This window comes from Brachyistius frenatus, unplaced genomic scaffold, assembly GCF_029030835.1.
Source record: "Brachyistius frenatus isolate BFR_SWC_R1_liver_20210118 unplaced genomic scaffold, ASM2903083v1 Contig_2, whole genome shotgun sequence".
Classification (NCBI taxonomy): Eukaryota; Metazoa; Chordata; class Actinopteri; family Embiotocidae; genus Brachyistius; species Brachyistius frenatus.
In genome coordinates this window covers 7780078-7796615 of record NW_027210601.1, presented here as the reverse complement: position 1 = coordinate 7796615, position 16538 = coordinate 7780078, and the positions used below count along the sequence as shown (strand labels likewise).

The 16538-nt window shown below is 38.5% G+C and overlaps 2 protein-coding genes across 2 annotated transcripts; one reads left to right on the top strand and one right to left on the bottom strand.

Moving 5' to 3' along the window:
* Nucleotides 1-630: 630 nt before the first annotated feature.
* On the bottom strand, nucleotides 631-9917 carry lix1l (limb and CNS expressed 1 like). The gene is made up of 6 exons (XM_069697768.1): nucleotides 9386-9917; nucleotides 6553-6716; nucleotides 6124-6264; nucleotides 5729-5824; nucleotides 4684-4761; nucleotides 631-3812 (listed from the first exon to the last, which is right to left on the bottom strand). The coding sequence occupies exons 1-6, from the start codon at nucleotides 9723-9725 to the stop codon at nucleotides 3561-3563; spliced, it is 1071 nt and encodes a 356-aa protein (XP_069553869.1). The 5' UTR covers nucleotides 9726-9917; the 3' UTR covers nucleotides 631-3560.
* Nucleotides 9918-13600: 3683 nt separating this feature from the next.
* LOC138621583 (type-4 ice-structuring protein LS-12-like) lies at nucleotides 13601-16407 on the top strand. The gene is made up of 4 exons (XM_069699748.1): nucleotides 13601-13639; nucleotides 14844-14901; nucleotides 15003-15126; nucleotides 15951-16407. The coding sequence occupies exons 1-4, from the start codon at nucleotides 13601-13603 to the stop codon at nucleotides 16174-16176; spliced, it is 447 nt and encodes a 148-aa protein (XP_069555849.1). The 3' UTR covers nucleotides 16177-16407.
* Nucleotides 16408-16538: the final 131 nt, after the last annotated feature.

Below are 16538 nucleotides of genomic sequence, written 5' to 3'. Positions count from 1 at the left end.
TAACGTGAAATTAAATTAAATTAAATAAGATCAAATAAAATACATCATAAAAAAAAAATTTTTTTAAAGAAAGCAGATTTTCACATATATATTCAAAAAGACTTCTGAAATGCTTTTAGTTTAGTTTTCTTTTAGTTTTTTTTTTTTTTTACTTTTGAGAAAGCCTAATGGAAAACGTTTTCTTTCCAACTATTCTCCTTGTATTTTTGGACACAATTTACCTTTCAGAATCAAGTGACAATATGTTTGACTCCACCTGCTTTATTGTCAGATATCTATCAGGTTATGGATCATTTGGTTTGGCATGGGCAACTTTTGATAACACTGAAGAGGGAAGATTACATCACACCAAGGTTTCTCTGTAATATAATACAATCTCAGTCATAGCTAATTTACGTGAAAGACCTTTTTTCAGGTTGGAAGAATATGGTAAATATTACTAGTACATTAAGTATGTATGAGCACTACAGTCTGAAAGCAAAGACGTTCTGCCAATTCCACCACAAAGTGTAAAAAAATAACAAAAATCAGTAGATTACATTATTATTATTATTATTATCAGTATCTGTGTGCCTGGTCCTGAATATTCAGCTGCTCTAAACATTGAAAGAAAGTGACATGATGAAGAAATAAACATTTGTATCAGCCATTTATTACATATACATATAAATTTACTAAAAGTATAAACATGGAATACAAAATGGTCATAGAAAACACATAGTTAGGGCCTCAAGAAACACCTTTATAAAACAATATTGTATAGAATATGAAACATATAAAACAGAACATCATGCATCAAAGCCAAAACAGGAAAAAACAGTTGTTTTCTTTATAAATTGGATAGCAAAAAAAAAAAAAAACGTGTTTTTTTTGTTTTGTTTTTTGTTTTTTAAAGCCTTTCTTGATAATGATTACAAAGAAAAATCAAAGGCATTTGTAACAAGAGAGCTCTGATATTAATGGCTTGTGGTAAAAAAATTTTTTAAAAATCATACATATTGAGCATCTAAATTAAAAGAAAAGTGTAAAATCACACAATTCAGAATCTGTGGCCTCATTCCTACAACCATCTCTTATAAATACTTAATGAGTTTTTCTCATTTCATTTTTCAAATTGGTTAAAGAGACGATACAATCACTAAACGCGTATCTGCAGATTAATAGGAGTGGATTCAAGGTGCAGATTTTTGAGGTTAAAGGTTTTAACTTTGTAATATTTAGTGAAGAAAGCTGCAAGGTCTTTAGACAAAATTACTTTACATTTGTGCTGAACTCATATTTCGTAAGCTGAGTACCAAACCAACAAAAATAATGTATATAAATGTATACAAAAGGTAGCGACTTTTTAATATATCCTTCATAATCTAATGGCATGTAACATGTGAAAGGAATAATTTGACACTTTGATATGAATGATAAGATTGATACCACTCTCATGTCGGTAACCGGACTATTTTCTTGGTCAGGAGCAGTTGTCAGGCAACCAGCGCAGAGTCCACAAAGTTCAGAATACATTTTTTAAATAACCCTCTCTATAAAATTGTAAGTTGTAACGTTTGGTTTTGTACACATTAAGCGATACAGATAGAATGTGTTAATGAGCTTTAGAGGTGCCGTTTGGTAGATTTTGTTAACTGAGCAGAGCTAGACTATCCGTTTGCACTTATTAAGCTAAGCTAACTGTCTGCTGGCCGTTGCTTAATATTTTCCTGACAGCCGAGTGTGGTGTCGATCTTCTCATCTAATTCTCCATGCATATTTCCCCAAATCAATCCGATATAATACAGTTACAGCAACATAGAAATCTTTACCTTCACAAATAAAGTAAAAAAAAAATGTGGACCCCATTAAACAAAATGAAATATTTTACTTTTAAATGGTCTAAACATGTCGTGGTACCAATTTCATAAAGGCACAGAGAAGAGATACAGCAACAGAATGATAAACTTGGTCTGACTTTAATCGCACTGCATCTCTTCTTCTGGTGTTTTTTATTTGCCGCCTCCTACAATTTTGTGTAACCAGTCTCTGCTGTTGACAATCCAACGTTCAGCAGCAGGAACGAGCCCTCCTGCTGTTTAACTCCAATAACTTCTGCCCACATTTCCTTCCAGTCCGAGCCACACATTCTCAATTAAACTCTCGCCTCCTTTACACTGGGTCTTTAAAAGGCTACTTGTTGAAACGCCTTCGTCCTCATAATGTATTAAAATACATTTTAGATATACAGAGAAATATAAAGATATCACATTTACAGTATGAAAAGAAATCAGGAGATAAGTGCGAGTTACATTACATGTTTTTAACCTATGGACATGATGGCACTGCCAACTTCTGCTTCCACTATCTCAAAGAAGACATAAAAGAGCTGGTACAATGTTGTATTGATTTACACTGGATGAATCAGCTTTAAAAAGCCAAACTCATTTTCTGGCCTTCATGTTTTACCTCCAATCACTGTTGAGACCTCCACCTACATTTTAGAAGTTGTTTTTTTTACTGTGTAGCTGAAGCACGTGACAAACACAATCTGCATCGCAAAAGTTCTGCTATAGTTTAGCAGCGTTGCACTGCGGGTCCTTTAGTTGATCGCACTAAAAATATACATTCGGCTAGTGTCATGGTCACCAAGCAAACAACAAATTCTAAAATAACCTTCACAAATAAAAGTAAAAGAGACAACATAGTGATGGTTCACTTTCTGATTTAAAAAAAAAAAAAAAAAACCTGAGCTGCTGTAAGAGCCATCAGTCATCGAGTACCCACTAAAATTACATGACCCAATAAGTATGTTTTAATGCTTACTGGACCTGTGGTATCATTTGAGGAGGAAATGTTCACATACTTGGAGTATGTTTCAAACAGGTGGGATAATGTTGAGCACCCATTACAGAAAACCTAATGTGATATAATGATGATCTTTTACACCCTTCATCTCTGATTTTTTTTTTTTTTTGCTGTCTGAGTCACCTCTGCCCTCTGTTCCTGTGGTAATATTGGAGCAATATTTTGTTCATGAATAGACACGGAGTACTTGCTACCAGAGTTTTAAGATCAATACATTTCAGTATCTTAACATCCCAAATACTATACGCAAGCAAGCTCATCCAAAGCCTTAAAGAAACACACCGGTCTGACTCGAGAAATGATATATACCTCATAAGTGTTTGGTTTGATGGGTCATATTGACTTATGTCCCGTACATTCACTGATCAAAGCAAGGCTTTGTTTCTGTAGGTCTACTTTGAGCAAATACAGTATAAAACAATGAAAACAAACCTGTAACCCCAGTCAGGTGGTACGCCAAGCACTTTTGCAGGCATTTTAAAAACAAAAAGCACTGTCATCCTGTAATCACGAGGCACAAAGAGGTAACGGCTATAGAGGCAAGTGTTTATCTTATGGACAGATGTGCATACTGTAAGTGGAGGCCTGGTTTTCTCATGAGAAAACAAAACATAAAAGCTCCGACAATTCACTGTTTTATCCATGAAGTGATCAATACTGTTACCAGGGATCCTCCCGAGTGTGAAGGCATGTTTCCAGAACGGGTGGCAGGTTTAGTGCGAGGGCAGAGTGGCACTGTTGGCTGCGTTGAGCTGACCCACCGCTAACATCAGGATGTCTTTCTTCTCTTTGTAAAAACGCAGTTCTCTGCCCGCCAGCCTGGCATCCTCCAGTTCTCGCTCCGTCGAGGCGAGCTCCTGCCCAATGGTGCCCGCCACGCTCTGCTCTCGGTTCACCCAGTCAGCAGCCATCTGAGTGCGCATATCATCGTCCAGAGCCCGATGGGAGTAGTGAGCCAGCACCTCCTGCAAGTTCAGTCATATCAAAGAGTCGTAGCTAAGTGTTTGATAGCTACTTGAAAGCCCTATTCTTTGAGAAATAATTCATTCAGTTATCTGCATTTTGTTGTAGCTCAACCCAGAAAAATTTCTGCAGACCTTTAGCCAATGATTCTAGCAGCAAAAAAAAAAAAAATAGGCATCATTCTCATCGTTACATCCATTTCAGGGTCTGTCTATGATTCCTTTATGTTTCAGCTTTCCAACCAAAACAGTAAATTGTCGATTACTTTCCTGGACGAAGTGCAAAATAACCTGAGGTTTGACACACTTGTTTCTCTGAGGGACTTTAAAGGTACTGTATGCAAGTATTTTAGTTTCAAACATTTACAAATCATTTGAAAATATCGACAGAATGTGAAGAAATAACAGTTTTAATGTTATGTCAAAGACAACTATGTATTGTGTAAACTGAAGTAACTTGATGTAAACTGAAGTTAGCATGCTAACCAGCTAGCCCCTTCCAATGTCATAATACCACAGACTGCTTGGAGGCTAAAGTGACTCACTATCACCTCTTAACAGAGGGATATTCAATCTCAATCACATTCCTCAATACCTAAAATACATAAAGTAACTAAGTAAAAGTCATCTTTTATGTAGGCTGTATTGGAATTTATGAACACCTTCTTTTGTTGTGTCCTTTTTTTTTCTGGTGCCTCTCACTGAGGAGGGGGAAAAAAATCATTTTTTTTTTATCAGGAACAGCTCCTCCATGTAGGTAAAGACCTGACGTATACAGTGATTTGTTCATTAAAAAAAAAATTCTATATGAAAGCTAGAAGCCATTACAGTTATTGTGTAACTTAATCGATCTGTGTTTAATGTCACACATTACCTGTCGGGAACACTGTCGTTCTCTCATGGCTTTGAGGCTTCCATTCCAGTGCAGCAGCTGGAACACAGTCATCAGCTCCTGAAACACAAACACGGCCCGACAGGCAAGAGTAAGCGACCAAACTCACTTTAAACTTAAGTGATTCTACATTGAAAACCAGACACTCTCCCTTCAGACTTCCTGTTTCAAATAGAAACAGGGTTAAGATGATCCAGCTTTAACCTCCATGTTATTATTAAATAATAAAACGTCACATTTGGGCCAGAACTACTGCACAAAACACTTCTTGCGGTGTATTTACACCTGTGCTGCATTATCATGTAGTGTTGCTGGTATAAGTTTGGCATACAAGCTAGATATATTTTTAAAACATTTTTTTTAGTCTTTATTTTTGATGCGTTCTATGTACACACAATCATACGCAAAATAATTAAAGGTCCAATATTTTAAAAATGATCTTTTTCGATCATAAAGCCGGTCTAAGTGCTATATAAATACTGTGAAATTGTCAAAACACTTAGTCCACAAAAAAATGCATACAGCCCGTATTTAGTGACCGTGCTGTTTGGACTTCCTTACGTTTGTGATGCCACAAACTCGTGTTCACATCATTCGTCTGTCCTCAGCACAGCCCACTGTCCAACCTTTTATGCGAAGGAAAACACATCGCAGTCATGCTGTTCTGGAGCTAACGTGCTATGAGACTGAAAAAAACGGTGACCTGTCACTCAAAAAAAGAATCAGCCAGTCAGAAGAGAGGGTTGTTGATATCAATCCGCCTTAGAGACACAGACACAAAGCAGCATATTCATGGTACAGCTCCAGAGAGAAGCTTCGGAGAAGAAATGTAAAACTATATTGAGATGTTTGTTGGTTCTTAAAACTTCCACAAAAAAAAATCTTCTTATGGAGATGAAGAGTGCAAACAAAACACCATAAAAGTGTAAAATATGGGACCTTTAAAGACAGTGTTTGGGCTCAGACCTTGCCGAAAATATTAATAAAAATATAAAACGCTACTTTTACATTTGTGATTCTTACCCACCTGAAACTCAAGCATGGATTTTCCTTTGTTGGACTCGAGCATAAAGCGAAATGCCCCGATGCCTGTGTTGGGATTGTCAGCCTCTTCTCTGTTTCCCTGCGAATAACAACAACTAGTTAAAGTCAGTCAATCACAGCTTGACTTGCATACTTACTTACTTACTTAGAGCTGAGGCAGTGTATTTTGTCTTCATTTTCTTTTTAAAGCTTGTACTTCTTGTGTACACTGTGCACACTTTTAAAACATTCTAAGACTCCTCACAAATCCATACGCATGCCCAAAATGATCACGTATTTCCGTTCACGTTTTTCGATTGAAATCAGCTGAATGGCACACTTATGGAGTGACATATACATACAACTGTCAGTACCTCAGTAGTATTTACAAGAACTCACGTTGAAGGAGGCCAGCGCCTCACTCACGCTCTTCTCAATAAAGTCGTCTGTAATGCGACGAGAGGGATGTTCATTAAAAACTGAGTTCATCAGGGCGATCTTGGCAGCGCTGCGCCTCGCTTCTGCCTTCGTGGGACAGAACTGTCAAACAGCAAAGAAAACATGTATTAACAGTCAGATACACGATCAACAGACCAGTGACAGCCAGTATTTACACGGAGTGAAGTCACCCAAGTGTACACGGGTATTCAATTGCAGTTTCCTGGTGTTGAGTTTGCATCCATATTTGGCATTGCAAGAATGCTTCTAATAATAATAATTCGGGGTATGAAGGGTCACTCCAAAAACACTACACAATCATTGATTGCCAATCAAACACAGCAGCATATTTTTTTCTTTAATAATGCAAAGAAAATGCAGACACCGTACCTGAAAACTTCCAAAGCAGCTGCCGCCTGGAAGGCTTACATAGCAAACATATGGAGGGCTATTTGATGGGACCATTTCATAAACAACCAGGGCTCCGTTCCGCAGGTCAGCCCCTCTGGTCAACTTCATCTGCCAAAACTCCTGTAAAGCTTCCACAACGTTTACTGAGGGACACAAACATAAAAGAAGCATCGTTACATTGTGGTGGATCAAACCTGTCTTCTATCATTAGTACAGTTTACATTTGTTTGTCTACAGGCATCGACTGCGCTCTGCCACATCCGCTCTACACACAAAGATGGAAAAGGGGCAGGGGAAGGTCGCTTCCAGGATGCCTGAGGTTTTTCCTGAAAAGATTTAGACGGCTGCCGAGAGGAAATTCTGCATCACCTCAGAGGAGGTGCTTCAAGAAAAACACCGTCAGCTCCACACTGCATATGCTGATGTAAGAAAGTTACGTTCCTGTCGTCCATTTGGAAACAACAACAAAGGAAAGTAATAAAATCTGCAACTGAGCCACAAATGATAATTTGGGTTTGAGTCTGCAGGGAGACTCTTTGACTGCTGTTACCGCTTAGCTCTCACTGTTTGATATGAACACAGTCAGCCTGCTTCTCGCTCACATATGAGTCTGGAGCCTGAACCATAGTCAGTATTAGGGCTGAAGCTTTGTTTAACATAGAAAATGAAGGCTGTGTCAACAAACCAGTAGACATATTAATCAGATATACAGTACGCTTAAAAAATGTTAGGCACTTGAGATTTCTATTCATCCTACAATACCATCAGGGAGGGATCTGATCAGTCTCAAATTCATTCTGCTGTCCAAACATACCACCATATGTCGGTAAAAAACAATAATCAGCTTCAAGAAGTCCTGCAACAGATGGTGTAGCCCCCACAGAGCCCACTCTGGAATTACTGCACATGAACAGACAGCCTAAATCCACACCTCTAAAAACTGTACGTGGGAGTTTGTGTTTGGTTTCTTTGTTCACTGCAACAGTCCTTAATGACCAAGCTCCATCACATCTTAAAGCCCCTCTAGATCCAAATTATAATAGAACACTTGCTCTTGGGTTCAGGAGGTAGACAGCCTCTCTACTTTTCAGATTAGTACTTGATCAATATAGTCACATAGTTACGGCTGGATCAGGAGATGATGAACTGTCCCTTTGTTACGCTGCTACTGGCCTTGACTGCTACATTTTTTTTAATACTGATGTTTTATTGTGGTTGTTTATTTTACTTTATTTGATTGTTGAATGTTCTTTTGTACAGTGTTTTTGGGACCATGTTACATGGTGATTTTACACTTCAAAGAAAACTGAACTGAATTAAAACATTTTCACTGAATTGTATGTGAATCCATCATGTACTCTTAAAAACTGCTCTCTTCCAGCACTTAACTAAAGTTGGAACTAGATGTAAGATGGTATGGAGCATGTGCATTACAAGTACTGTAGTCTCCCGAAAAAACATGGGCCAAAAAATCCGAGACCAACAAACCACTTCCAACTGATTTCTGAGCATGTAAACAGCTCAGATTCCATTTTTTGATCTGTTCTTATCCACTTTAGAGCATTTCCTTGTTAATAAAAGCAGAAAGAGACTCAGAGCCACAGAGCGACCATTAAATATGGCATGTGATTTATACTAATGACCTAACAGGAACAATTTGCATCGAGACTTTTGATCACAAATCAAAGCATAAAAATTTGTCCAGAACTGTATTAAATCAATGATGCACTTTTTCTATGGCACCAGGAATAGTACTACCCTGTAAAATAATGGTAGGAAATAGGCCTTTTTAAATTATTGCTTATAATATTGCCACAATAACAATTATATCAAAGGAAATATATAGAAAATCCAAATCCCACTGTGATGTGTGACAAATGAATTATAGCCAAAAGCCTTATAAAACAGTCTTTCTGGTGCCGCCAATATTGACGGTGTTAAGTAGCCTAAATGGGATAGAGAAGAGACGAGGCTGTTAGTCACAGAGAACAGGGACAATCTTTTGGAATTAATCCTATTAGCATAGGATGGGAACACTTGTATTAGCTCAAACTACCAACATTATTTCAGCTTTTGGCCATTAATGGTGGTATTAGGAAGACCTCTTGCCACCACACTGAGGGGATAAAGTTGGTAATCCGTGACCACCTGGTAAATCAAAATGATAATAAAAGGAGTCAGGGAATGGTATATCATGTTTAAAATGCAGCCATGTGGCAATATTTAGGAACAAGTACAGTTTTGATTGGATATAAACATGGGCAGAAACAGCCTTACCTCTATTTTTGTTGTTGTTGTTGTTGTTGTTAAAAGGAGGGATGACCTGTTTTCACAAACTATGTCTTTACTATTGACAGTGTTCTTTTGTTTGTCAAGGTTATTAATATGTTTCACAGTTTACATAATGCGGTATTGTCATTTAATCTGTTTTACTGTGTCCAAGATGAATGTAATGGCTAATTTATGAGTATAATAGTTTATTGTTCTTAAATGCAATCCCGCAGAGCCCTGGTTGTTAATCCTGTGGTGAAGTTATTGAAGTCTGGATTACTACATATCAAAGAGACTTTTAATTCCGGACAGAAACCCTATGTTGATGTTGCATCAGGTGAAGATGTCTACAGTATGTGCTATATTTGACACAGCGAAGTCACATAAACCAGCAGGAATGTGTTTTCCGTGTCGCTCCAAAGGAATGGCGCAGCTCAAAGTGTCCTTCTGCTCTGAACTCCCCTCCCCAGCTACGAGCTGAAACAGTGGGACACACATATATCTCCACATTCAACAGGGCAGGACCACCACTGGACATTACCTCTGCCATAGCCTTGCGTGTGTTTTGCGAAGCTGCGGACCACAGCCTCCACCGCCTCCTTCAGCACCGCCGGGTTCCCCGGGTTACAGTGGCCGCCGGCCCCGGGCCCCAGCCCCGCTCCTATACCGCCGTACAGGCTGTGGAACTGCAGCGGAGGCGGCGGCGGAGGAGGCCCACACGAAGCGGCCAGAGAGGCCGGGGAGGGCAGCAGCGGCGCGATGGGGACCGTCACCCCGGGCCGGAGAGAGGAGCGGAGGGTCCCGGTCAGCCCTGAACTGAATCCGATCCCCGGCTGCAGCCTCTGAGGGCGGATACTGTCCGGGATAACATTAGATTCCATTGTCCCCACGTAACGTCTGCGAGGTCCGGTTCTGGAGGAAGTCTGCACCGATCAACCCGACGGCCTCGGCGGGAGGAGTGAGCTCTGCGGGCCGAACGAACAAAGTGTCTGCAGGGTTTAGTCAGTCACCGCCGAAATAAGTCGCTATCCGACGTTGATTCGACACACAACACTGCTGCTATGCATCCTCACTCTCTGGATTAGGCTGCGGGATTGTCAGTCAAGTGATGCTTTCAAGGACCCCTGGTATTCTGCTACTTCTGCTCATTTAAAATCGTTTATCCATGGATGTCCGTGTTTTTTATTCACTGCATCCTGCACACGTTTTTGGTTTCTTTCACCATTTGTGTGTCATGTACATTTGAGTGATTTTAGTTTTTTTTTTTTTTCCTGTTGTTCTTCTGTTTTTAACAATAAAGAAGGCCTACATCTTCTCCGTGTACAACACATCTGTTTTGCATCTGCCCATGCTTAATAGTGAAATCCCTTCTCTGTTTGTATGTTTTATTCTTGTTGGTTTGTTTTTTTCCCCATCTTAACTGAAGAATAAAGGGCGTTGGAAACTTTGCATACTGTAAAGTTGAATTGGGTTTTGTTCTATGGTGCAAACAAAATCAATTAGACTGAGATGAGACAATAACACAGACTTTGACTTAAATGCTAATTCGCCTTCATTTTTGAGTTTCATATTCACAGTGTAATCCAGGAATGCAAAAGTTTATAATGTTCAGTTTTTGTTGAAGCTGTTGATTTATATTTGTTAATTTTGTTATATGGCACACAAAAAAAAAGTGAAAAATGAAACTCCTTCAGTAGCTCTTACGACAAATAAATGTAACATTTCTGCAACTTGCAGAGAAATTACATTTTTACTCTCAATGTGGTTTTGATGTTTCCAACATTTTCTGTTGGACTTGAAGGCAGCAGTGGAAAGTCAGAGAAATATCAAGCCAAGAAATCTGAGCCTCCTCTGTTCTCCTCTGGCACCAACAGAGAACAACTCCAGTGAGGCTTTACAGCTCTAGCTCTGCTGCCTGAAGCATGTGATTAAAACTTGGAAGTGGACGAACTCAGTTTACTCGATAAGAAGGCAGGAAAAAAAAGTAGTGAAACCCAATGCAATTCTGAAGCACCTGGGTTTAACTGAGCGAGTGGACCACCAACTATGTGCAGAACAAAGCGTGTAAGAGGAAATGAGACCTTCTCTTGTGCTTCCCAAATGTTTTTTAGGACTCTCTGGGTCTTGCGAAGTTTTTCATTCTTTCTGTGGTCTGGGATGAGGCCCGAGAGGTCCAGAGGAGGAAGGAACATTTGAATAAGTCTTTTTTGAGCTGAATCTGCATTGATTTAAAGATTGCAGCTCATATGTTTCCACTAAAAAAACCTAATTTTAAACAAATTAGAGCAGAGCGAGAGTAACAATCTCAGAGAAGTCAAGAAAAAAAATGTCTGAAACTGTGTTTACCAGAAGGTATACACAACACACAAAAAGAATCAACAAAGTCATATATCTTAAATGTAATGAGTGTTTGACTCACTGGAGGGCGTGCTCTCATCTCATGACATCAGTTAATAACCTCAGCTATGCAGCTCACTGGCTTGTGTTGATTTCCTCTGACTTTTGGACATTGATGTTGTTCTCCAGTTTTCTACGGTTTAGTTTGTCTGGTTTTGCTTCTATTTTGCCAAGAGTTTGACCCATCATTGTGTTTATTGTTACATTCATCAAAACCACGCAGCAACCAACCAAAGTCTCTCACGGGTTTGTAAACTGCTGTTTTGAAGCTTTAACTTTGACATTTGGCCCGTCGCCATCTTGGTTTCTTGGAACCAGAAGTGACTATATGGACAAACTGGGGAGAAGCAAGTAATGGATTTGACTCAATCTGACTCAGAACCAAAGAGGACATTTCACCAACCTACATGAAACCTGACAGCACCCCAGGCCAGTCAATCAAACTAAACACACCTCTGATTTTGTATTTCATGAGAGAAGTTTTCAGAGGTTTTCAGAACCAACCCTGTGGCCCTCGGTGGTACTACACTTGAAGGCACATAAACAATGGATTTGTCTGTTTTTATATATCATCTATGATCATAACAAGAAATTTGAATACTACTTATTCTTCATCTCGTGTTGTATAGGATGTTATAGTGACTCACTATTGCCTCCTGAGTTGTGGAGTGGTATTACATGTCAGGGCAAACAGGTTACCCTGCTAACTTCAGTAGATATCTGTGCAATACAATAAATAGATAATACATCCTTACATTCTTTGGATAATTTTTGTTACTTTTCGATGCTACTTCTTTCACACTGAAATAAGTCTATAAGCCCTTACTGTAATTAATCAGTTTGCAGAAGAGTCTGAGCCTTCTGGGGGTTCAAGAAGTGTATAAAGCTTTAAAAAAAGACAATCAGGGCTTGTTTTTGTCTCTTACCTGTTTTCTATACTGATTGTTTTTCACAGTAAAAACAGTAAGTAAAAACTACGAGTTAATGTTAATGTTCAAAGACGTTTTTTTTTTTGTACTGTCGAACTGTTCTCACCACCTCTTACATACCACAGAGAACAAGCTTCTATGTCTGGAGCCCTTTTTTCGAGGATGGGTTTGAGAGACATAAATATGCCATTTCCAACAGGGGAGTCCAGGCGAACAATGAACTGACACCGGACAGGGAGAAAAATCTCGAGTAGAAAACATGGACCACATCTGGTTTTGATCAAAGCTTCACAGTCAAAATCTATTTCTTAAAACTCCAGCACAGAGATTTCCCACTAGATGAATGGAGACGCTGGATTGTTGTTAACAGCTTATTAAACAGCTCTTGTGTTGTTTATGCTCCATGATCGCATATTTCCATATAAACATGCTGTATGTATTTAATTGTTTATGACTGGGCTGAAGTACTGCTGAGAATTAATTACTTTACAACAACCATAAAGATAAAGTGGAACCAATGACACCCTGTTGGACGTAAACCAAGGGTAGAAGGTTTGCATTCACATGAATGGGTGCCACAAGGCTTCTTCCCAAAGCGCAGCAGAATGATGTCTTTCTGATTAACAAAAAACAAAACAAAAATGTGATAAGTCATGTCATTTCATGATCAAGGGTTTCCCATAAAATGATCAAGATAAATCCAAAAGAGATGAGCTGACATTTGGTGCTGGACTGAATATGCCAATTTCTGCTTCTTAACATTGGGTATGTCATTAGTTTTGTATGTATTGGTCAAGTCATGGCACTAAAAGAAAATTCATAAGATTCCCCAATTGTTTAGAGGTCATTGTGTGGGGAATGTGAATGTGTGGACCAAATTTCATCACAATCAATCAAGCAGTTGTTTAGACATTTCACTAAAAATTACAAATGTCTAGTCATTAAGATTTAACCTCTGGCAACCATCTGTCCCATATTTATATTTTTTGCTTCTACCACAGAATTTATGGATGTTGATACAAATACAAACAAACAACATTTGCCAAACACTTTTTTTAACAAAAGATTACAACGTGTTTTAGCACATAAAATCTACAGCCAAATGCAAAATAAAACAAGACATTCTGTCCCTCATCTGCTATCATATCAGCTGAGGTTATATCTAAAGCTCTCACAAATTGCCATCACTCTCATAAAGAATATGCTGTTACTGATAATTAGGTGTTTTTTATGAAATCAAAATGATAAGATGCACCGTCTTGCTGGATGTTGAACAATCAGCAGTGGGCGTGTTGGACTTTGGTTTAGTTTGCCCTGGTGGCAGGTGGAGCAGCAAGGGTCAGGACCAGCACAAACAACTCTATCTCATCCAATCGGTTACATTACTGTGACATCACTGCGCTGGGCTATAAGAAGTGTGACAGTCCTGCATGAAGGTACCATCCAGTCCACATTGTCCTGCACTACAGGTGAGTCTGACTTTTTTTATGGGCTTGAACTACATTTGATTCACTGAGACACTAAACAGAAATTATTGTCAAATATAAGACTCTTGCTTTTTTTTCTCTGAGACTTATATTTAAATCTAACATTTAATTCATTGAAATAATTACTTTTTGGCTTTGGGGACAAAAAAAACCCTCTTCACTTGAGGTTTACTTACTTGCTTTTTGCAAAGCTTGGAACTGCATATTGTTGTCTCTGAAATGTCAGTATTTAAAAGTAAGATGTAAGTCAGAGCTCAGATATTTTAGCAAATTATATGTAGATATAATGATCAAATTCTCCTGTCAAATCCCATGAACATTTACAACGCAACTGAAAAGTGATAACAGTGCAGGATAGAAGCTGGAGTATCAAAGAATAAATAGAGAGAAATGCTTAAAAACAAGTAATGTAGTGTACAGGGACTGATTGTAAGAGTGTTGACAGATAGAAACCAAATAAATCTAAATAAAACTGTTAAGTTAGTTAATGAAATATTCAGCACTGAATTGTATAATTTTCTTTTAGTTTTTAGAAAAAATTGCATTATCCTTTTTTGAATTTATAGTTGAATATCTTTTTCTAATTCTATCCTAACTCACAAGAAACATGTCATGGTACAACATTTTAATACAAGAACCAAGACAATAAAAATGTTTTACGTAGTTTTTACATAGAAGGTTATTCTTGATCTTTCCTGTGATGGATTAATCTAAAAGTTCACATTTTACTTACTGGATTTTTCCAGAGTTTACACTAACTTCCGCTGTTGATAAGCCTGATCAGGTTTATGTGTGGAGTTTGGACAAATACGCAGTGACTAACAGTATTTATTTTATTACCATGTGACAATAAGCCAGAATGGGCTTCTTAGAAAGCATAAGTGTTATCAGTGACTTATGACATTAAGCAGTAGGAGGCCTTCCTACACACAGCGACTGAAAAAAACAACTCCATCTGTAAATTTAGCTCAAGTAGTTTTGCTGTTCAACATTCACGTTTTCAGAAAAGTTAAAGTATTCCTCTGAATGCATCAAAAAGTGAAGCAGAATGATTCAGCTGAACAGAACGAAGCAGAACATGCTGGGTTACATAAAAAAAATAAGATGCAGCACATCAACATGAGGTTATATCATCTTAAATCATACAGAATAATCAAATCGTGTTTGTTTTGTAGGTTGAATCCAGTCAGCAGCCATGAAATTCTCCCTCATTGCCGCCGTCGTCCTGCTTGCTCTGGCACAAGGTATGACCAAATTGTAAAAAATGTATTAAATAATTGTTGTAATAAAAGCCTCTTACTTATTGACTTTTTTGTTTGTTTTTGTTTTTGTTTTTAACGGACAGGAAGCTTTGCCCAAGATGCTGCCGATCTTGAGAAGCTCGGTCAGTACATTGAGGACATGAAGAACAGAATGACTTCGGACCTGACTGAACTCTTCCGCCACCAGGACCTGACCAACCAGGCTCAGTGAGTAACCAACACCTCACCTCCACACATGAAGACACGGTTTAGTCACAGCTCCTGTTCAGAGATGATTACAATCTGGCTGCTGACAACACTGGACCTTGTCCACTGTTCCACACCAATCAACAAGTTGTAACTTCTCCTGTAGCTCGCAGTAATCATGCCCGACAGCTAGAGATCTACACAGATAGCCCTGTGCAAATAACATAGTGTTCGCACTCAGTGTTTGTTTGTTCCTCTGATACAGAGAACTTAGATTTCACAGTATTTTCAGTAAATGCAGTGGAGTGTAACTTTATACTTAAACATTAAATAATATAGCCTACTCCACTTCATTTATTTATCAGCTATGGTTATTTTGCAAATTAAGATTGGCTCAGTTAATAAAACATGATTTATTATTAATATATTTTCATATAGACTGCTCAGCAGTATTTTAGCTTCTCTCCAACCAACTACAATATTAATAATAACAATCCAACAATTTACTAGTATAATAATTTTAAAAGGCACTTTTCTGCATTGAGGTTTTTTTTTTTTTATACTTTACATACATTTTGCTTAAATAATATTGTTAATGCAGGATTTTTACTTGTAATGAACTATTTTAGTATTGCAGTTCTGCTTTAAAACCTCCTCCACAGCACATAAAATATAAATAAGTGGTGTAACTCATCTATTGGGGTTGTTTCTGTAGTCTCGAAAGCACAGAGCCCCTTTAGACTCACTTTCAAAATCAGACTCTGCAGACACAACTCAAAAATATGTCCCAAGTCCAAATGATGTATATCTGATGGTGGTGGTTCATCATATTTTTTTCTCCACAGGGCCTTCCTGCAGGACAAGAGAACCCAGCTGGAGCCCCTGGCTACTCAGGTCCAGGAGAAGATGAAGACCGTTGCCACCAGCGTCGAGGAGCATATCAGACCCCTGGCTGCCAACGTGCAGGAGCAGATTCAGGCCCAGGTCCAGCCCATGATTTTGGACTTCCAGAAGCAGGTGGAGGCCCTCTTCCAGAAGCTGACAGAGCAGACCGAGGCCATCGGCAACTAAACCAGCTATTACTCCAAAAGAAGCACACGTGCCACCACAACACCGTGTTTTATCGTGGACCGAGTTAAAGGAGCTGCTCGGGTTTTAAAGGCTGGCCTGAGTTCAGGGAGCCTAAAATGTGTTTCAGTGCTTGTTAACAATGACATTTATCATCTCTGTCTGAAAGCACAATAAAAAAAAATTAAAAAAGTGTAACACAATGTGAGTCTTTCATTTTGTGGGAATATGATAGTTGCTTTGATCACTTTACCACCGGAGAGCTGATCATTTTGATTGACCTACAGATAGACTTGAAGCACATTTAACACTACAACATACCACAATCACGTTGGTTTGAGAAGATAAAAAATCAATCATTTCTG